This window comes from Cebus imitator, unplaced genomic scaffold (genome assembly GCF_001604975.1).
Source record: "Cebus imitator isolate Cc_AM_T3 unplaced genomic scaffold, Cebus_imitator-1.0 Scaffold162, whole genome shotgun sequence".
Taxonomy (NCBI): domain Eukaryota; kingdom Metazoa; phylum Chordata; class Mammalia; order Primates; family Cebidae; genus Cebus; species Cebus imitator.
In genome coordinates, this window is record NW_016107477.1 from 3,528,419 (window position 1) to 3,551,271 (window position 22,853).

General features: G+C 40.5%; 1 protein-coding gene across 1 annotated transcript in view; it reads left to right on the plus strand.

Annotated features, from left to right (window-relative positions):
- Nucleotides 1-22,699, plus strand: part of RAB12 (RAB12, member RAS oncogene family) — a 28,449-nt gene extending 5,750 nt beyond the window's left edge. The window contains exons 2-6 of the mRNA XM_017543920.2: nucleotides 8,567-8,627; nucleotides 16,701-16,839; nucleotides 18,976-19,065; nucleotides 19,671-19,775; nucleotides 21,891-22,699. Of these exons, the coding sequence (XP_017399409.2) occupies nucleotides 8,567-8,627; nucleotides 16,701-16,839; nucleotides 18,976-19,065; nucleotides 19,671-19,775; nucleotides 21,891-22,004 (509 nt within the window). The 3' untranslated portion in view covers nucleotides 22,005-22,699. The remainder of the gene's footprint in view (nucleotides 1-8,566; nucleotides 8,628-16,700; nucleotides 16,840-18,975; nucleotides 19,066-19,670; nucleotides 19,776-21,890) is intronic.
- Nucleotides 22,700-22,853: the final 154 nt, after the last annotated feature.

Sequence of the window (22,853 nt, forward strand, 5' to 3'; positions counted from 1 at the left end):
AGACGGCATGCGCTAGAAAGCAGGGTAGTGCGAGTGACTTGAAACTCCTGCAGAAGTGCTCTCTGGGGGTCTGCTCTTGAATGTTAAGCAGCATGACAGGTCAAATGCAGTCCACCAGAGTCTTTACCTGGAAATTGACTACTTTTACTTTATTCTGGAAACTGAGGGCAGAGATTTTTGTTAGAAAACCCGGAATGAGCATCTCATACTGGATTTAAATGCTTAACTGTGTATTTTATTTTGCTCTTCTGTATTTGTACACAGTCTTCCAAGCCATGACCAATCTGCCCATGTTTCACTTAAGAGAGAATTAGGGAAAATCGTCCAGAATTCCCACTCCAAAAGCCCAGGCTCTGCAGCCATGCAGCGTGGTTTTGCTCCATCTGGAGAGAACCTCACATAGACTCCCCTGCCAAAATGATGTAACATGATGACTCAGGGATGTGAGCTTGAGAGGAACCAACATTTAGTTCTTATACCCACATATGCTGTGTGCTATGTGATTAGGTTTATTTAATGAACTTAAAGCAAGCTGAGAGGCTTGACAAAGCATCCCCTTTTGTGGACTAAAGTAGCTATCTTTCAGAGAAAGCATGCAGATTCAGTTGGTGTTAGGTTGTTTGTGTTGAATAAAAATCTATTTAAAGACCTGGCTGAAGTGCATTCAGCCTTTCTCTCGCTGTCTGCACTTACACTGAGGAAGAAAGGTTTCATTATGCATGACAGAGATCCAGATTCTTAGAGATTGCCTCTTTCCCTCCAGTCTGTGGAATCTGCCAGAAGCCATCTGTTAATGGATCTTAACTGGCTGTAGAAGGCAGAGTAGGCTCCTTTGAGAACTGATAGGTCCAAATTATTCTCTATCCTTGGATGCCAGATGCATTGTTCCAAATAAACATTAGTTTGAATTTTTAAAGAAAACAATTTTGTACAGTAGTCATTCTACAAATAGTTTTAAGAGACCTTTTCCATTTATATAAGACACCATCTTGCTCTTCCTTTCCCTGGGCACAAAGCTCACACCTGTACATCTTGTTTACCCTTTTCAGAGGGGAGCTGAGTCATGGAGGCAGCCATACGTGTTAGGAAAGAGGTTTAGTGTCTCTCACTTTAGGCTTTAGCTCTCCTCTTTTTGTCCTTTAATTCACACCTTTGACATTTGGAAAGTATTTGGAAAGCCAAAACTACAGACCAAAATTGTGCCCTTAATTGAGTGTGATTGTTTAAAAAAAAAAAAAAAAAAGAATCTTATCTTTTAAAACCAGGAAGCACAACACAGGCTAAACAGAACACTGGATTCCATAGAAAATGTTTTTCCACCAACTCTGACAAACTCCACTCTTTGGTTTCTGGTGCTTAGCTAATAAAACAACCTGCAATTCCAACTCCATGTCAGCACTTGGGCAAAGGAATGGACCCCTGTAAATGAGAATCTTTGTGTTCTTGTTTTTGTTTTTGAGACAGAGTCTTGCTCTGTTGCCCAGGCTGGAGTGCAATGGCGCAATCTCAGCTCACGGCAACCCCTGTCTCTCGGGTTCAAGTGATTCTCTTGACTCAGCCTCCTGAGTAGCTGGGATTACAGGTGCCCACCACCACACCTGTGTAATTTTTATATTTTTAGTATATACAGGGTTTCACCAGGTTGGCCAGGTTGGTCTCAAACTCCTGACCTCAGGTGAGCCACTGTACCTGGCTGAGCTTTGTGTTTTTCACGTGCCTCTTCTCCCCTCTTCAAGCTGTGTGTGATAGGACCTCAACACTCTTGTCAGTTGGCTAAATAATCACACACCTGCAGTCAAATTTTTACTTTTAATTTTTTGCTTAAAAAACACCAGCCTGGGCTACATGGCGAGAAACTCCATCTCCACAAAAAAATACAAAAATTAGCCTGGTGTAGTGATGCATGCCTATAGTCCCAGCTTCTTGGGAGGCTGAGGCGAGAGGATCACTTGAGCCAGGGAGATCTAGGCTGCAGTGAACAGTGATCGCGCCACTGCACTCCAGCCTGGGTGACAGAGCAAGAGCTTGCCTCAAAAAAGAAAAAACACTTCACCTTCTCTTTGGCCACCACTGTCTTCCCAAGTGGTGGTGTTTGTGGAAAGGAGATTTTTGGAGGCAGGCAGACAGTCCTGCATGTAAGTTCCAGCTCCACTACAGGCTGCCAGCTGTCCTTAGATAAGCAACTTACCTCAGTGTCTTCACTCATAAGAAGAAAAGCAAAGCAGGGTTTACACTTTGTTCCCATCTCACAGTATAGGCTCAAATAAAAAGAAAATATCTTACATGTCTGGCTTAGAAAAGGCAATTTATAATTCTCTTCTAATTTATCCTGTAGATCAAAAAACTCTGAAACACCCCCCCAAAAAAATCCTTACCCTTTAATGATACACACTGATACATACATGTGATATAAATATCAAAGTGTAATCACATGTCCTGGGTAGGACATCTGTTTGACAGTTCCTGTGTTTTCATGGATCCATTCTGAGTAGTAGTGAAATTCATTTTTTTTTGCATATGAAGAACATGTTATTAGTCCACCATTTGATCATGGGTTTTTTTCTCCTCCCTTTAAATATTCTCCTCTTTTGACCAGGAGCTCAAAATAAGGTGGTAGCATTTCAGATAGGGGTTTGTCGGAAGCCAAGGAATAGAGAAGGCCTCCTGGTACAGGGGTGGAATCTGTCCCAGCCAGCCAGCTACCCTGTCTTACTGTTAATTTTATATACTTGCTTAGCAATGCAAAGTTCTTTTTCAGCCTTAAATATGTTCTTAGCTCCCTTCCAGCCTCTGCCTCTTGTTCATAGGTGGGGCTGCACAGTGCATAGGAAGGAACACAGCCTGGAGTCAGGCAGCCCAGGCTCAAATCTGTGCTCTCATACTCACCAGCTTGGTGACCTTGCGCAGTCTACTGGCTTTTCTGACTTCTGTTTTTTCATCTATAAAATGAGGACAGTAATATCTACCTCATAAAATTGTTATTGAATATACATTGCAATGAGTTAATGTAGATAAGGCCCTTAGAATATTATCTGAAATATAGCAAACACCACAAAAGTTCTTAATCTTTTATTTGCAAAGAGGACATGCAGCTTTCTGTGGAATTCTTATACATGTATAGTTCCATGAGTGGAACTGTTCACTCACTCTGCTGGGCTCTGACAGTGCGGGCACTCTCAGCTCCAGCCACACCTCTCCTTGGAGGCCCAGGACCTCCAACTGTCCCTCCCCTCCCTGATGCAGTCCCTCGTTGTTTGTTCCAATCAAGTGCAAGGCTGTCTCCTTGTGCTTCTGCATACAGAGAGACACAGGGTGGGCTTTATTTGCTGGGTGGGAGCATGCCAAGCCTGTATGCAAGCAAGAACAGATCTTCATATACCTGGATGCACATTTGTCATCCTCAGGCCTGGATAAGCATTTTTTTAATGACACATGGTAACATTAGGATTTTAATAGTTCTGCTTCTGAGTTGATAAAAATATTTTACAGTTATAGTACTTAGTTTCTATTTAAATCTTTATAACACAGCTTAGGTAGGAAAAGCCAGATAGTATTAAATAGTAGGATGTCACAAGACAGGTCTCCTAGCAGTGAGTTTGCATTCTCTTTTCCTTATATGGGATGGGAATTCATTTTGAGCTCTTCCCTAAACATACAGGTAAATGTTTAGTTGTATATTTCGTTACAGGTATATGTAGGTGGTGGAGTTTGGGCAGAAGACTGGCCTTAGGCCCACATGACTTGTTTTCAATGCTAGATTTGCCTGTGTCTCTGTGACCTTAACGTGTTCCTTAATTTATTTTCTCACAACTGAAGATGCTTGCAGTCTTCTCCCTTTGTAGGAATATTATATCCAATTTTAGATAACATTGTACAAGATATGTCCTTGGAAGAAAAGCCACTGTACAAAACTTAAGGTCATTATGATAAATTGGCAGTGACATCACAACCACTGTTTGTATTGAGACTTATTTCCAAGTCTATGAAAATCCTTCATCTTCTTGAAAGTAGTAAGTAAAATCTGTGGTCTGGTCCGAGCCCCAGATCTTTGGTGGAGAGAGAAGTGACCTGGACATGGAAGAAGAAGGCACAGTCCACTCAACCGTAGTTCTAGATTTGGACCACAATGGTGCTTCAGCTTTTTACTAGAAAGGAACGTAAAGAAAGAAGTTTTTGTGTGTTTTTGCTATTTTCACTTTTGTAGCTTCTTATGGCCTAGCAAAAAGAAACAGTAGTGTGCAAATGTTTTGCTTTAAGGGGAGCATAGAAATCTTACAAGCACTAAGTACAGGGATTCCTCCCGCTGCTGCTAAGACATGTGATAGGCAGCCAGGAAGAAGGCAGAGCAGAGTCAGGCGTTGTCTTAACAGCTTGGCTGTGGGGACTATGAGCCACTTCAGATCATGTCACGCTTTTCTCTTTTTTCACCCATCTGACTTTTGTTTTAAAAACCTTTCATTGTGGGCAGTGGTGTAAATTTGAGTCTTGGTTCTGCTGCTAAACTAGCCTGTGGTATGATTACAGGTAAATTACTCTGTCCTCTCTCTGCTCATCATGTCTTCCTTTATAAAATGGGGGTTATAGTTCCCCTGTGGTTGGGTTGCTGTGAGGTTTGGATGTTGGGTGTTAGACACGGATGTCCACTGTCATTAGTACTAAAGGCAATTAAGGTCAAGAATAAGACACAGGCACAGTTGCTCATGCCTGTAAACTCAGCACTTTGGGAAGCTGAGGTGGGAGGATCACTTGAGCCCTAGGAGTTTGAGGCCAGCCTAGGCAACATAGCAAGACACTGTCTCTACAGAAAACCAAAATCAGTTAGTGGTAGTGGTGCGCTTCTGTAGACCCAGGTACTCGAGAGGCTGAGGTGGGAGGATCACTTGAGCCCAGGAGTTGGAAGATGCAGTGAGCACTGCACTCCAGCCTGGGTGACAGAGTCTTTTCTTTTTTTCCCTCCAAAAAAAAAAAAAAACCTGACTTAAATACAGCAGTCTAAGACCATTGATAATACTGTATCTCTGTAGCCTGAATGCTTTTCGAAAGCATTATTAAAATGCTTTTAGAAAGACTTCCATGAAATTGGTAAGCCTAAAAAAAAACCAAGCTCCCCTCACCAGAATAATTCACCTAGTAGACCAGTCTCTATCTAAGGGACTGGATAGAGAAACTGTTACCATAATCCTCTGGGATCAGTGTGTGTAGGGAGAGCTATCAGCAAGGACAGCTGCCTGGTCCTCTGAAGAACTGGAGGAGAAATGAGAGGCTATGTTGCTGCACACACTCAATATTTCTTCTGTGTGCTGGGCATCCCTGTGTTCACCGCTTCTGTTCCACACCTGCTACTCAGTTATCTATTATTTATTTATTTATAACTAATCAGTCCTGAATTTCCTTATTTTTTCCAAAAGTAATTCACATTTCTCCTTACATATGCAGCATTTGATGGAGAAGAGAGGCAATTTCCTGCCATCAGATTTATTGAGTTGCTGTTGTATGCCTGGCTGTGTCCTAGATTTTAGGGGGCTGAAGATGACTGCATCCTCAGAGGGTAGGCACATAGTCTGTGGGACAGGCCAGCAAAGAAGGAACGATGTGATACAGGCTAGAAGAGAGTTCAGGACCAAGCACTGGAACATAGATGAAGAACGAGGGTAAGGGTGGGTGCAGTCAGAAGAGTTCAAATGGGAAATCTACGGCTTCAAAGCATTCTGGGCAGACAAGGAGGTTCTCTAAGAAGAGAGAACGGCAAAGAAAGGCGCTTTGCCAAGCTCATGGTGTGTTAATTTAGGTCAGTATGACTAAGCTTTTCAAAGGCAGGGACTGTCCCCATCAACTAAGTGGTGAGGGCTCCTTGCTTCCTCCCTTCGTCAAGATACCTGTAGGAAACCAGTTTTCACCAGGGTTGTAGATAGCAGTGAACACCTTCTTTGTCCCTTGATTGTTTGTAAACATTTCCTCTTCTGTGACAGGAACTCTGTTGACTTTTCCTAAATAATCTGCCAGATATTTTAGGTTATTGATGACTTTTCCTCTTATTAAGGATCATTATCACTTCTATGACATGCCAATATTAGAAATAGACAACATTAAGGGATATTTTTGACTTTTAATGTAAGAAAGTTTTTAGAAATGTTTAGCTGTGTACTTTGATACAGTTATATGTTTCTAAGCCAAAACTTGGATTAAGTTTCCAGTCATGCAGGCTATTTCATGGCTGTTAGAGATGGTATAGGTATAGGATATTTCATTTAAGAGTGAGGACTGTTTTAAGGAACTGGTTTTACTCATGGAACCGTAGATCTGACCATTGGATATTTTTCTGTTGTGTTATTGTCATTCATCTACTCACTATGAGATAGTCTTCATTTTGGCTGAACAGATTCTTTTTTTATTTGGTTTTTTCCTTTCCAACTTTTATTTTAGGTTCAGGAGGGGTTACCTGTACAGGTTTGTTATATGGGTAAATTGCATGTCATGGGGGTTTTGTGTACAGATTCTTTTGTCACCCAGGCAGTGAACATAGGACCTGATGGGTAGCTTTTCAGTCCTCTGCCTCCTCCCAGCCTTCACCCTCAAGCAGCCCTCAGTGTCTGTTCCTTTCTTTTTGTTCGTGAGTGCTCAGTGCTAAAGCAGGTTCTTAGCCCTATTTACTGTCAGGTGTTCTTTGCTTTGTTTTCCTACAATATTAATATCCTAGCCTTTTATTTTTACTCATTAAATGTGGTTACAAAGTAGTCCCACTGTAGGACTGCTGGAATTGGATAAGTTACTAAAGTTGGTTGGAAAGGGTTGTCTGACATATTCAGACTCCATTGTTAGCAGAGAAAACTGTAATCAAAACAAAGAGTATCTATCTGCTCTAGCTATTTCAGGGACTCTTAGTCAGTTTGAAGCAGAGCTCAAAAGAAGTGTCATCTGCCAGTTCTTTTCAACAAAGTAGCAGTCGCTGCCATAAGGTTTACAAAGTTACAGCTCCTTTAATTACATTTTAAAAACAGACTTACTTGAAGTAATTGGAAAGGAAAGTAAAATAGAATAGTAGTGATCACAGATTATGCATTTGATTAGTAAATTCTATCACAGAGTAGCATGGCAGCAGTGAAATCCTAACTATGTTAATATGAAGACAGTGTTTTGTCACTAAACTGTGCTGCTTTAAACCAGAATATACCAATTATCTCTGCACTGTTTGTGTGTCTTGTAGAGTATCACTTGAAATTGCAGTCTCCTTGCAGCTGAGTGTTAAGCCACTCTTTGAAGATTCTCCATCATGTAGAACCTGCTTCCTGGGTCAAGGCAGTGTCTGAGCTTCCTTTGACTTTGGAAAGCAAATCATTTCCAGAACTGAAAGTGAAATTGAGTTAACCAGCTTTCCTTCAGGGACATCTGAAATTATGTGTTGTGTGAGAGATTAGTAGTTGACATGGAGTAATGCTCTTTAGCTTTGTTTTCTTTTGACGTTTTATATTCATGCAACTTCTCTCCTAGGGCAGGAGGGCTGCTTCCCTGGCCACACCCTGCCCCAGGGCTGTAAACATGCCTTTTGTGTGGCATTGGTGTCCACAGTGTGTTACTAATTATAAAAATGGGTCACATGTTTTCCACTTCCCCTCAAGAGCCTCATCTGACTGTAGCACCTCATCAGTTCCCAGAGATGGGCAGTCAGGGCCTTGTCCTCTGTGGCCACCATGCCACTCACAAACATGGGCACCTGCTGGCCAGGGGAGCTGGAATCACCTACACCCTGGGTCCCAAGGAAGCTGTCAGGAAGTCATTCCTATAGGGAAAGTGTCCCTAGTTCTAAATTCAGCCAGCATCCCTTTTGTTTCCCTAAGTTGTGAAAACTGTGTAATAAAATATTGTTGTGAATTATTTACATTTTGTATAACTGGAAGGCATATAAGGTAGCATACACAAATGAAAACTTGGTTTTAAAAATATATCTGAAGCTTTACAGGCTAAATTGAAAAGAAAAGATACATTACGGTTTGCTTAGTAATATTAAAATGAATAAAAAAGTTGGGTATGTTAATTTGTATAAGAGTAAATTTTAAAATCTTCTTTCTCACTGTTGATAATATAATGTTATGTTTATATTTACCTAAAACTGTCATGAGTACTGAACTTTTTAGTACCGTAATTTCTAAGTTCAGACTAAGGCTGTTTGACTAAGGTTAAGTTTGATTAAGTTTCCAGTGTTCTGTATAAGAATTTTGCCTGAGATAACATCCTTTTAAAACCACTCATTTGTTGATATAGTTATTAAATGTAATTTTGAACTGGTTTCTGTGCGGAACTGTGGTAGTAATAAATTGTGTTATGAACAGCAAATAACAGGCCGATCATTCAGGATAAGACATAACATGGGCTGACTTTCCCAGTGTGGACTCAAGGATGAGGGATGAGGCAAGGTTTCAGATACTGCTTTTACTTGGAATTAAATTATGTCAGATTTTGTGGGGGGGGTTTTTCTGATAAGGATAAGAAAATACACAAATAGGATTATTTTGTATGACAGATTGCATCTCTGTTGTTTTTGCTTCACATTTGTTTGTTTTATTTACAGGTGTTGACTTTAAAATCAAAACTGTAGAGCTAAGAGGAAAGAAAATTAGATTACAGATCTGGTAAGTGGGAGAGTCTGCACCCAGTAATGTGCTGTGTGTGTTTAACAGTCCATGCACTTGCCTAATAAAATGAACTGTTTGAGCTGATTTGCCTCTCCTACTTTTCTCCTCTTTTGCTCATTTTAAAATTAAATGAACAGTGTTTCTTTAGATGAGGCTGTTATGTTATATGCCACTTGCACATGGCAGTAGTTGTATACAGAAGAATGTTACTTTAATGGTAGCTAGTTTAGAACCTTTTTGCCTGTATTTTCAAATAATTTATGTGATATCAACACTGTCACCACTAAAATGTTTGCTCAGATGCTTGTCTTCATGTCTTTATTTTGTGTGATAGTATTCAAAGAAAGCCAAATATGTTCATAACCAGGTTTGTGCAATCTGAAGGCAGGTCCCCAGCAGACAGTTCCAGAGCTTCTTGGTGGCACAGTGTGACTGTGACTGTGGGTGGGCATACTCCTTCTGGCTGTACTGCTGATTCCACAGGATGTGAGCCCCCACTAATGCCTGCTAGAAATGAATCCAGGCCCCTTTCTCAAATCACAATTGAAATGAGAGACAACCAGCTGTGTTATAACTGCACCCAGCACTAAGAGCTTTCTGTTAGCCATTAACCTGTTAACAGCCCGCAGGTGCTAACGACCTATCTGTGGAAGAAAGGATGAGATCTGGTCTGGCGGTGGCTTAAAAGTAGCCCCATTGAGGTCCTCTGAGAATGCCGTTTTGTTTTGAATGCCACAGCTGCGGTGTACTCAGCTTACTAACTCCTCTTGGCAGGTCACCCTCAGCTCTGATTGTTTGTCCACCATGTGTATGTTTGCTTTCATCTGCGTTAATTGCTGCTTCATCTGTGGCATCATCGGTCACCTAATGCTTGAATGTTAGTGCCATGTCTTCATTCTTCATCCGTGTCCCTGTCTGGGCCACAGCTGCAGCCGGGCCGCAGTACTGCCTCCTGGAGGTGTCTGAGGTAATATCTTCATTTGGTCACTTCACTGTAAAACGCACTTCAAAGATTTTTTGGTTTGGGGTTTTTTGTTTGTTTTTCTTTTGTGTTGTGCATTTGGTCTGCATATTTTAGTTTTTGGCTTGATTATGAAACATTAAGCCTTGTCTAAATACTTGAATAAACAACAAATAGATCATTTCTTCCTGTGCTAGTCCCGCAGACTTTTTGGACATTGCTACCCAGCTTTTAAACACTGGAAATGGCAGCAAAGTGTTTTGCACACAAACTGCTGTGTCTAATTATAAGTTCTGTAAGGTAAAGACCATCTTTTAAAGGATTTGGGATATGCTTCTCTCTGTATCTAGTACCTGTCAGTGAGGTACTTTTTGATGAGGATACTGCCCCACAAAAGTGATGTAACCACTATTAGAATGTGTGATGACTGCCTTAGTGGGTGACAGCCATGCCTGATGACTGTGGCACAGGTCTTAATGCATTAATACTTCCATCTTCACCTCTGATGGCAATATTCTGGTTTATAAAGTATGTCCATATGTCCTGGTGCCTCCCTAAAACTTTGCCCACTAAGTCTGTGGTGGTGACATTGGACACTCCTGGAATGTGAGTACAATTCCCTTGACTCAGAGCTGAGAATTCTGATGGAATTCCCCTGGGGAGAAAGTGAGATACAGTGGTTCTGCGAAGAGCAGGTGGGCACTCAGAAACCATTTCTCTCTTGGATATAAAAGCATTCTCCAAAAATGACCCCTCTCCCTCTCCTGATTCTCCCTTGACTCTTCTCTCCTTTGCCTTCATTCTCTAAATCTGTACAGCTGTACAGCACTGGCAAAGAGCATAACTAAGGGAAGAAGAATAAAATGCATTGGATTTATGGAATGGTTGATTGCAAGCTTTCTACATGGAATGTTCCAGTGACTCAGTTAGGAAGTAAGATTTGTCTTTTCCTGCAAGGGGGTTTTGAACAGTGACTCACATATCCATTGCAGGCCAGCCACTTCGTTGATCATATAACTCAAAATAAGATTTTTACCTTCTGAAATATTTTATTTAAAAGATGAAAACCTTTTTCTTCATTATTGATATCCAGTAGTTAAAAAGGAAGTGTTGGAATCATAGTTCTAATTTGTATTAGTGTTTGAAAGTAGTGGCTGGCTTCCTCTGGAGTGAGGTGCAGCTCTTGTGCTGCGCTGGCGTCATCTGCTTTGTTGTAGGCGTATTGTCGTCATTTCACTGTCATCCATTGAGAGCATAGGAGGAGCCTGTGTAGCTGGAAATGGTCCCTCAAGGAGGCGCAGTGGATTGTGCTAATAATAGAAGGCTCTGCTCCAGTTTTCTAGACTGGCATGAAAGCACTGCCAGTCGGTTTTTTATAGGAGGATCTTGTTGGAAGACGTGCATTATTTACTATAGATTCCTAAAAGCTAAAAGTAGCAAAAGCTGCAGGTGTCTGTTACATTTTTGTAATGTTTTATGTCATTGCCACGTATTTCAGTTTGTTGATTATCTGTGGTCAGAAAAAGGACCACTTTTCTCTTCTCTGTGCTTTAAAGTATTTCTACATGAACGTTGGAACTTTATGTAAGTGTAGCTAAAATAAAATATGCTGACTAGGATGGTAACTCAATGAATTTATATCCAAATGGTGTCCTGGAAATTATTTACAGTGAACTTGGAGTTGTGTTGAAATGGACTTGAAGCCATGAAATTTGTCACTTACCTTTAGGCAAACACAGAATCAAAATGCTTTATATAGGGACCCTTTGTTCTGCCTGCTGGACCAGTCCACTGTTGGGGAACATTGTTTTAACCAGTGTTCTTAGGTTGGCATCATTCCATTAGTTCTCTGCTTGGAAGAGGTAGTATTTCATAGCCTAAATTGGTATATGCCCTGAAAGTTAGTAATTAAATAATTTAAGTGGACATATTAAATACCGCAAATAAAAGGCTTTGAATTCTCCAAGCATTGTTGTATACCAAACTGGGAAAACAGAATTGCAGGAATTCTTCAATTTGCACGAAAAGCAAAGAGAGAAATAGAATAAGATGGCATGCTAACTGTAGTAAATGATGATTGAGCTGATGTTAATAAGTTGCCAACCTCTAGAAATCAGCACCTTATCATTACAGTGAAAACCCAAGTTTATTGAGAAAAAGAGGGAAATATTAGGATTCTACCTTTTCATAGAAACGTGAAAGTATGATCAGTGCATTGATACCATCTAATTTTTTGATAAGTAGAGATATGTGTGGGATTATTATGGTGCTGGCACACAGTAGGTATTTAAGAAATACTTGTTGAATGGAATCAACATTTCATTTATTCTTTGGCTATACATGATAGCAAATAATTTAGTATGTAAGGGAAATAAATCAAGCAAAGGCACTTTTGAGAGGAATAGAAAATAAAAGCTTTCTCAGCCCAGATATTTTGGGAATATGGAATCATCTCTCAAAGGAACATGCTTTTCTGCCCCCAGCCTTCAGAGCCAAGCCCTAACAGTGGCATTTAAGGAATGGGCTTAAATGGGAAGTGCTGAACTAGTTCATGTTTTCTCATTGGGATTTTTGTAAACAACCTCATTTGCTCATTTGTGTTAGAAGGATTGCATTGGGTTTTGCATTTTGAGGTTTCTATCCTCTTTCTTTACATTGAACTTAAAGTCAGCAGAGGCAGCTAACTTCTTAATGGTGAGCTTCTTAATGTTCCTGAGATTCCTAAGTATGCTATTCATGCAAAAACATTTTAAGCTATGTCAAAATTGCCTTAAATCCTTGTTCTTTGATTGTTTTCATTAAAACTCCTATTATCTGTAATTTCTCTGGTTTTTCATCCGTAATTTCTGGATTCTAAAGTCTTGAATGTGTATAGAAGTGCGTGTGAGTTGACTTGCACTGAAAACCAGATGAAAATTGCCTAGAATAAAAAGTTATTAAAGAATGATTTCAAAAATGCTTATTGAGATTTAGTCTGATTGTTATATTTGTGGTTCAGCTATATTGTGTTATTAACCACAGATTTCAGAGTAGAAAAATGCTTATGATTTTTAACTTTTTAAAGAAATGGAGAATGTTTCTTAACAATACTCAAATAGCACAGAATATTTTTCAACATTAAAAACTTTCAATCAAATCCTAATTTGGACAAGTCATAACTTGTGAGAATGGTAAACCATCCTCTGAAAGATAACTCTTTATTGGTTTGAAAGTAGTAAAGTGTACCCCTAAATGCCTAGGATTTAAGAAATAATTTTATTCATTGACTCTTCATGGAAACCAAATGGTATCTGAATCTCTTCCTTCTCAGCCATCTTGAAGGTGACTATTAGTGTGGTCTTTTAAGTTGCTTTTAGAAATCCTAAAGAATTAGTCTCTATCATATTCTTCAGATATCCAGGGTGCCTTTTTGTTGTTATTGTTTTGTGGGGGTTTTTTTGTTTGTTTTTGCAGTTCTGCGGCCAAAAAATTGCCTTGCCTGATGTAGCATCAACTTTCTGTTTTTAAGCATGTGACCAGTGCATGTCTACTGATGATGTACTGCGGGACCCGGGTAGACAGCAACATACCTGCCTCTGCCCTCCTCACCTTCCAGTCAGGGCAGCAGGGGATCCTCATATCCTCTGAGACAAAGCAAATGGCTTCGCACTATGTGGAAATGAATTTCCCAGTGAGCTTTTCTGCTTGTTTGACAATAAAGTATCACTAATATGAACTAACTTGGTGGCAGGTCTCCTGAAGGAAGACATAAATTATAACAACATGGCCAAGGGGCGTTTTTAGGGACCCAGTAAGCCGTTGCCCCCTAGCTTACTCTACTGTGGTGCACTTGGTTGGGGTTCTTTGGAGAAAGGTAAATCATAGATGGTCTTTAAAGAAATCGCTTTGCGAGTGTTAGTCCTTGACCGGAAGCCTTCTCCATTGAGCTTTATTGGAATTGGAAATTTGTGGTGGTTCTCAAACAGTTTCTAGGCTTATTATAATACAAGATATAAACCAAAAAATATCTGAGATGGGCCTCAATCAATTTAGAGAATGTATTTTGCCAGGGCTAAGGACACACCCATGATACAGCATCAGGTGGTCCGGACAGCCTGTGCCCAAAGTGGTCAAAGTACAGCTCTCTTTTATACGTTTTAGGGAGACATAATACCTCAGTCAATACATGTAAGATTTACATTGGTTCAATCTGGACAGGTGAGACAGCTAAAAGGGATAGGGACTTCCAGGTCAGAGGTATATTTAAACATTCTGTTTGACAGTTGGTTGAAAGAGTTATTATCTATAGAAAAGAATGTCTGGGTTACTGTAAGGGGTTGTGGAGACCTAGATATTCTCATGTAGATGAAGCCTCCAAGTAACAGGCTTCAGAGAGAAGAGACTAAATGTTTCTTACTAGATTTAAGATCTGTGTTGATGTTCATGCTGGAGGGTATAGTGAGGCGTGTCTGACCCCCCACTGCCCATCATGGCCAGCACCAGCCTTTCAGGGTAGAATTTTAGAGTGCCCTGGCCGAGGAGAGCGTCCATTCAGATGGTTGCAGGGGACCTTTGAATTTTATATTTGCTTTAAAAGGAGAAACAGGTCTCAGCTGGCATCTGTACTGATTGATGTGCTTACATTGTTCTTTATGTGGTTGTGGCCAGTGTCAGCCTGGAGAAAAAAGAATGGTTTTAGATTTCAAACAAGCAGTTGTGGAATCATGGACTTCACTGTATTTGCAAACCTATCTGGTATCTCTCCTCCCTTTTTCTTTGACCACGTATTCCATCTACGGTTAAGAAAATAACAGAGCTAATTCTTTCTTTTTGGTTGGGGGATGGAGCCTTGCTCTGTCCCCTAGGCTAAAGTGCAGTGGTGCGATCTCAGCTTACTGCAACCTCTGCCTCCTGGGTTCAAGCAGTTCTCCCACCTCAGTTTCCTTAGTAGCTGGGATTACAGGCACCTGCCATCACGCCCAGCTACGTTTTGTATTTTTAGTAGAGCTGGGGTTTCACCATGTTGGCCAAGCTTGTCTTGAACACCTGATCTCAGGTGATCCGCCCACCTCGGCCTCCCAAAGTGCTGGGATTATAGGCGTGAGCCACTGTGCCCAGCCTAAGAAGGCTAATTCTATAGCATTTTTCGTCACTGGGGGACTATTGGTCATCTTTTCAACAAAACCAGATACTAACCATCCATGTCAGTTAGAGGAGAATTGTACACCTTAATAGTGCCAGTTGTCTCTGCATTTTCATATTGTTGATAACTGCCTACCATAGAGCTGTTATAGCTTCCACCATTTTACACAGGAGGAAACAGAGTTCAGCTCAGAGAGGTTGAGTTCTCCAAGAAGCCAAGTCATGGGGCCAAGAATAGTGCCCAGGTGCCCTCGGACTCTGCCCACTCCCACCCTGCTGGCAGCAGAGGGACTCAGACACAGCTGTCATCCATGCCAGGGAATGTTTGAGCCAGTGCTGCTGAGAAAATTGGGGAACAGCAGTCCACTGCCCAGTTCCTGGCACACCTTCACTGTTCCGCAGACTCCTTCCATGTCCATTTCCCTCTGAGTGTTGTAGATTGGGGACTCAGAACCTTCTAGAACAGAAGTTATGGTTTTGTAAGGGGAAGAAATATGGTCAAGTGCACATCTGTAGAGTATGAAATTTCCTTGTACCCTTATGATTTATTCTAGAAGGTCAGCCCATTGATTACAAAGCTAACATTAACTTACATTAGTCCTTCAGGTATGAGGTAAGAAATAAAAAATTACTTTTATGCTTTGTTTCTGCACAAATTTTCACACTGGGGAAATATTTCATTTGAAAAAAAATAAAAGTTTTACTCTGTACAGGATTTTCAAACTTTGCCATGAAAATTCTTGTTTTCTAATTTTCAAAATCTTGGTTTGAAAGTAATTAGAGGCTGGGCCAATGGCTTACACCTGTAATTCCATCACTTTGGGAGGCCAGGGTGGGTGGGTTATCTGAGGTCAAGAGTTCGAGACTAGCCTGGCCAACATGGTGAAATCCCATTTCTACTATAACTATGAAAATTAGCCAGGCATGGCGGTGCACACCTGTAATCTCAGCTATTCAGGAGGCTGAGTGAGGCAGGAGGATCACTTAAACTCCAGGTGGAGGTTGCAGTGAGTCGAGATTGCATCATTGCACTCTAGTCTGGGTGGCAGAACAAGATTCTGTCTCAAAAAAAAAAAAGAAGAAGAAGAATAAAGTAATTGGGACTTCTTGATGTTTTTGTTTGAATGTAACTAGTTCAGAAAACCTACTGTGCACATCCACAGGTGTCAGTGCAGATGTGAGGAGCTCCCAGCGGCCAGCAGGGCTCTCCCAGTCAGTCGCTGGACCCACATGGAGGTGTTCTCAAGAGCTGGCCCTGCTTGTCTTCACACACTCAGTGCTGCTGGTCTGACTGCATCTGCTAGGGTTGTAACTGTGGATCTTCTTTTCTCATCTGAAGTGTTTATCATAAGCTGCCACAGGTGCCCCACCCTTGCCCCCAGCACTAGGTGTGGTTAGTGAGCGAAAAATGAATTGTTTGTGACTTGGAGGGCATTCATTTTCAGAACCCTAGGATCCCCACCATTTACTGTGTGCGTGAGAGTGGAGTGGGTCATGCATGTATGTAAAGTGTGTGTTCCTTGTGCGGCGTTGTTGTTCCTGGGTATAACAGATGGTTTTGTAAATCACCTATAATGTGGATTCTTAGAGTTTGCTTTGTAAATTCTGTATTTTAAAAACTTTTTCCCCATTTTATTTTAGAAAAACATCATATTTTGATGTTATATTAGCATTCTTATTGCTGATTTTCTGTTGTAAGGGAAAAAGTTGTTCTGGAGAGTGTGTTGATCTTGGTTCATAATCTATCTCCATTCATCTAATTTAGTTGTTAACTCAAATACAAAAGTATCTTGTATGTCATGGTTTTAGTCAACCTGAATTTTTCCTACTTTGTTTAACTGTAGTCACCATGGAAGAAAAAGAGAAATATGTGTTACTCTTGTTCTTGTGTCACAGAAAAACTGAAGCATTATGTATGTTTGCATTGGAATGTGGTGTTGCTCACTTTGGGCATTGTTTGGGAACTGATTTTTGCTGCTCTTTCTTAGGGACACAGCAGGTCAGGAGAGATTCAACAGCATTACCTCAGCTTATTACAGAAGTGCCAAGGGGATCATATTAGTATATGATATCACTAAGAAGGAGACGTTTGATGATTTGCCAAAATGGATGAAGATGATTGATAAGGTAAGTGTTGGCATTTTTCTGTTCAATGTGAACTTTCTGCTTTAGAGTCTTAATCATTATTAAAAGAAGGAGGAGAAACACATTTATTGAGCATGTTTTTATACAGACTAAACATCATTTAACTCATATTATAGCCTTCGGGATAGGGATGTAGTCCTGTGTTGTGGATGAGGCAAAGAAGAATTAAATTTATCCAGAATCAGGATATTTATTCTGGTAGCATGGACTATCTGACTACAGAGGCCAAACATGCTCATTCCTCTACATCCAGCTGCTTTCGTGGAATTAGATATATAGGACATTTTGTTTCTGCAGAAAGGTCACTTGGAAACCCATCTCATGAACATCCACTGAGTGACAACCTTGAGATGATGGCCTTCTCCACGGGGCCTGCGGATGTCCCGTGAGCCTCCGTCACCCACTAGACATCTGTCCTCACAATTATAGATGCCATTTAACTCCTCGTTTTGAACAAGAGGAGCGCGAGTTCTCCTTTGGCTCGTGATTGAATCATACAGATAGCCTGTGTCTCTGTAGTTAATGTAAACCGTGGGTTCTCCCCTAAGAAACGTGTTCCTAAATACACATTTAGAAGGCAGAGCAGTTGGGAGTGGGATGTGATGATACACTGTCGACCACATTTTGAGTTTTCTTCCCTAATGCAGTAATTTGATGTTTAGTTCTTTTGCGTAACAAGCATACCCAATATAAATTGGATTTTGTCTATACATTGCATTTAAACCTGTCTGCTAGATAACGTTGGAGAATGTTGCCAGCTTTACCAAACATATCATTGATGATGTATGCCTCTTTAAAATGTGTTAAGATTGATGGCCGGGTGTGGTGACTCACACCTGTAATACTGGCATTTTGGGAGGCCAAGGCAAGAGGATCACTTGAACCCAGGAGGTCAAGATCAGCCTGGGCAACAGAGGGTTACAAGGATGGATCAGACCTGAGGGGCCCCTGCCCCAGCCTGCTCTGAACTGGGCGTCAGTCACACTGGGCCCTCTGTTGGCACATCAGCGGATGCTGATGTCCCCTCATATGGAAGTCACAGAGTGCAGTCCTATGGAAATTAGAAAAGAACAATCCTCATAGTCTAAAACTTTTAGAACTAACAGGATGAATACAAAACCAAAAGAAATGGCCTAAATCCTACCCCATTCGGTACTTGAGTTTGTGAGTCTGTGCCAAGGTCTTGAGGTCTGATGCTGTCTTCCTTTTGTCATCAACTGCTACTTTTCATCTTATTTGAGTGTCATTTCCTGAGTGCTTCCTGGCTGCGGGGCCCATTGCCCCAGCCCTGTGGCAGGTGCTGTTACTGTTGCCCACACCTCCCTGATAAGGGGCCAGCACTCCTGACTTGGCTGCATGACTGGGCCACGGCCACACCATTCAGGTGCCTTTTGTTGCAATATGTTTCAAATAACTTTTTAGAAATACACAAATTAAGTTAGCTGCTCAAGATATTTTAACCTCATTTTTAAAGAGCGAAATCTTACTGTGCCTATATGTATTTTTAAACTTAGAAGTGTAGCTTAACTTTTTTTCCTGGTTATAAAATTAATGATACCTTCATTATAGAAATTTGGAAAATCAAGAAAAGCACAAAAGTAAATTAAAAATCTGTAGTTCTGTCATCCTGAAAAACCAAATTGGCTTCACTCTATTTAGCTTTACATCTTGCTCATTTTGTGAATATTCTGTCACGGGGTTCTTCCGTGTCATTCAGTGCTCTTCTGAAGCGTGTATTTTTTTAATGCTGTGTTTTTAAAATAACTTACCTGATTTTTCATCCATTTTGTTTGACTTTTAGGTTTTATTCAGTTGATAACCATTTTCAAGTATAGAGCTTTGCCTGTATTTGAATCATTTCTTTAGGATGGGATCTTGGGAATTGTTGGGTCAATGACCAAGGGCATTGTGGTTCTTAATGCCTGTGCCCCAGTTGCTTTCTAAGACATGGTAAGCCCTGCTGCGCCCCTGTCCAGTCCTGCCTGGGACCTGGTAGACCCTCAAAGACAGTGGAAGTGAATGGACAAATAGAAATGAGTGAAATATACTGTATTGGTTTACATTTCTGCTGCTAGTGATGCCCATCTTTGAAATGTAGCTTCTTTTAACATTCCACAGTATGCTTCAGAAGATGCAGAGCTTCTCTTAGTTGGAAATAAGTTGGACTGTGAAACGGACAGAGAAATCACCAGGCAGCAGGGGGAAAAGGTGAGAGGGCGCCAGGGGCACCAAGGTTGCCACACACTGTGCTTAGTGCTTGAGGTACTGTTTCTTTTAATGAATTACTTACTTTAAAAATTACGAAGAAATTATTGATAAAGTGATAACTCAGTCACATCCTCCCCATTTGTGTGTGCTTTTTTGACTTCCTGCTCTTTTAAATTTATTCTGAAAGGGAGGAAGAAAAAACATTAGTGTATTTTTATACAGAGAAACATATTTTAAGCCAAAAGTTGTTTTTATGATTTACTTTAATGCACTTTAAACCTCTGTAGTTTTTGCTAAGGGTTGAATCGTGGAGGAATGATGCTATTCACTTGTTAAATGTCAGATATGTTATACTCTTAGAAACAGGCAAGTTATTTGACTGGAAGGTCCTGGCATCACCTTAAGGATTTTTATTGTCTTTTGTTTTGCTAGTTATTTGTAATGTAAGAATTTGCTATACTTGTGAACTTTATATTTGAGCATCAGTGGGACTTTCTACCCCTTAATCCCAGCCCTTCCCTTGAAGCTGAGCCCAGAGGCCTCATGCTCACACACTGGTCTGTGTGGTACCCACACAGAGGAAATAGGTGTGTGTTTCTTCTCAGTTTGCACAGCAGATAACTGGGATGCGGTTCTGTGAAGCAAGTGCCAAGGATAACTTCAATGTGGATGAGATATTTCTGAAACTTGTCGATGACATTCTCAAAAAGGTAAAAAAAAAAAAAGAATCTACATTATGAAAGTATTTTATCTGAAATCTGTTGTTTCCTTTATTACTTTTTTATTGAGAATTTTGTATTTAGAAACCAAGTACAGTAGTTATGCTCAGACTCAAGAACCAGGTATGGTTGTTAACTCGGCCAGAGGTACCCAGCCTGTTGTACTGACAGCCATTTCCTACCCCAGGGCTTCTGGTGTCCTTGGGGTTGGTGTATGACATACTCACTTTGCCGTAAGATACAGCGGGGTGGAGTGACTTAACAGGGTATGGCAATGTGCTGTGTTTATTTGACATTTGCTTTTTTTCCCCACCCCCATTTTCTCCTGAAAATTCAGTTGGAGCCAAGTCTGCAGGTGTCTTAGTGGAGAAGACAGCCCATGGTTCTATACTTGCATCCCTTCCTGGTCTGCTGCCTGGGGGGAGCCACTTCCTTACAAAGACCTTTCCATGATGCTGAGTTGCAGGAAAATTGCTAGACAGCTTCATTGAGCAGCAGCAGTTTCTTCAGGCATCTTTAGGCTTACATTCAAAAATTTTTCATAAGAACTGAAGTTTATAATATTAAGTGAAATTTGCTCAGTTCAAACATAATTCAGAAGCTTCTAATAAAGTAATTGTTTAGGCTGGGTGTGGTAGCTCATGCCTGTAATCGCAGCACTTTGGAAGGTCAAGGTGGGAGGATCCCTTGAGGCCCGGGGTTCAAGACCAGACTGGGCAACATAGTGAGACCCCCATCTCTACAAAAAAATTTAAAAATTAGCCAGGTGTGGTGGCACATACGTGGTTGTAGTAGTCCCAGCCACTCAGGCAGATGCAGGAGGATTGCTTGAGCCCAGGAATTCAAGGCTGCAGTGAGCTATGATCATATCTGGCACCGTAGCCTGGGTGACAGAGTAAGACCCTGTCTCTATTAAAAAAAAAAAAAAAAAAAAAAAAGTTTATATAATTGCCAGGGTAGGTTATTTCTTTCTTTAGTAAGCTTACAACTCCTGAGAACATAGACCATTTTTAAAATTATTAGTGTATTTTCATTATAGCTGGTTCTGTGAAAATAAATGTTTATGAGGTTGATTTGGTCTCTTCTACCATAGGGTATTAAATAGGCCGGACATTGTTCATGTTGTGATATGAAGTATCTTGAACATGGTTTTTTTTTTGGCTTGATATTTTAATGTCTAATTGATCTTAAGTGATCAGAGGTCTTTCAATAACAATACTTTGTTTTTTATATACTTGTACAATTTGCAAAGCATTTTCAGTTGACTCATCAGCAACAAGGGGGTTAGAGGTGCTGACCCCCTAAACAGTCAGAAACCTAAGTATAACTTGACTCCCTACAAAATTTAACTACTAAAAGCCTGTCATTGACTGGAAGCCTTACTGATTGCATAAACAGTCACTTAACACATAGTTTGTATGTTATATGTATTTTATACCGTATTCTTAAAGTAAGCTAGAAAAAAGAAAACGTTATTAAAAAAATAGGCTGGACATGGTGGCTCGTGCCTGTATCCCAGCACTTTGGGAGGCTGAAGCAGGCAGATCACCTAAGGTCAAAAGTTCGAGACCAGTCTGGCCAACATGGTGAAACCCTGTCTCTACTAAAAATACAAAAAAATTAGCCAGACTTGGTGGTGTACACCTGTAATCCCAGTTAATCAGGAGGCTGAGGCAGGCGAATCGCTTGAACCCAGGAGGCAGAGGTTTCAGTGACCCAAGATAGCACCATTGGACTCTAGCCTGGGCAACAAGAGTGAAACTCAATCTCAAAAAAAAAAAAAAGAAAATAATAGGGAAGAGAAAATATATTTACTATTCATTAAGTGGAAATGGGCCATCATAAAGCTGTTCATTCTCATCGTCTTCACACTGAGTAGGCTGAGGAGGAGGAGGAGGGGTTGGTCTTGCTGTCTCCTCTGTGTGGCAGAGGCAGAGGAGGAGAAGGTAGATTTGGAGGCAGGAGAGGCAGGCACACTCAGTGTAACTTTAGTGAAAAACAGCCATGTATAAATGGATCTCTGCAGTTCAAACCCATGTTCAAGGGTCAGCTCTATGTGTACCTTGTAAGGTTAAAATGTATTTGTCTTCTTTGTTTATCCTTTAGATGCCTCTGGATATTTTAAGGAATGAGTTGTCCAATAGTATCCTCTCGTTACAACCAGAGCCCGAGATACCGCCAGAACTGCCTCCACCAAGACCACATGTCCGATGCTGTTGATTTACTACTTTGGAGACAAAGCGGAAACGATTCCTGGAAAGGGGAAAAAAACGTTCTATTCTGCACTACAATCATTTTGACAATTTCCTTTCGCACTTTGTAATCCAAGTCAGAGCTATACACTAACTTGTAAATATGCAAATATGCAATCCTGGGTAAGTTTTGGTTATAAGTTACCTATTTCCCTCCAAATTATTATATTTCACTCATTACCCCAGTGTCTCGTGTGCATACACTGGGAAACCTAGTACTTCTAATATGAAGAATGGGAGAAATGAAAGGTATAATGTTTCTTGAAATAAATAATATAATTGTCCTTGTTAATTATGAGGACAGAAGATACTCTGTTAAGAAGAGAGAACATGGTGCTTTGCTTACTGTTTTAAAGAAAATTTGTAAAACTGAAGACTTTTTGAAAAACAGCTATCTTAAGTGCTTTTCTTTATTTACAAGACATTTCCCCCAGTGGTCACATCTGAAGTACTGGAGTGTTTCTGTCACGAAGCAAAGCTCCATTCATGGCCGTCATTGAAGGTTATTTATTAATGTTACATAACAGTAGAATATGACTAGTTAGAGGGTTGGATTTGACTTGGTCTAAGGCCGCAGAATCTCTCTTCATGGCTTCCTAAGGGACATACCCTTATGCTTTTAAGAACTACAAAGATTCAATAAAGAAAGAAATGTTTTTGAAACTATAGAAAAAGATTTTAAAACAAGCTGCTGCCCTAAACAAATCCTATTTAAAGGAATTTTAAAGAGATGCGTTTTACTATATCAAAGAACATATGTGTATTTGCCTAAACACTCTCTGTACCTTTGTAATGATAAAACTTCCCCCTTTACGGT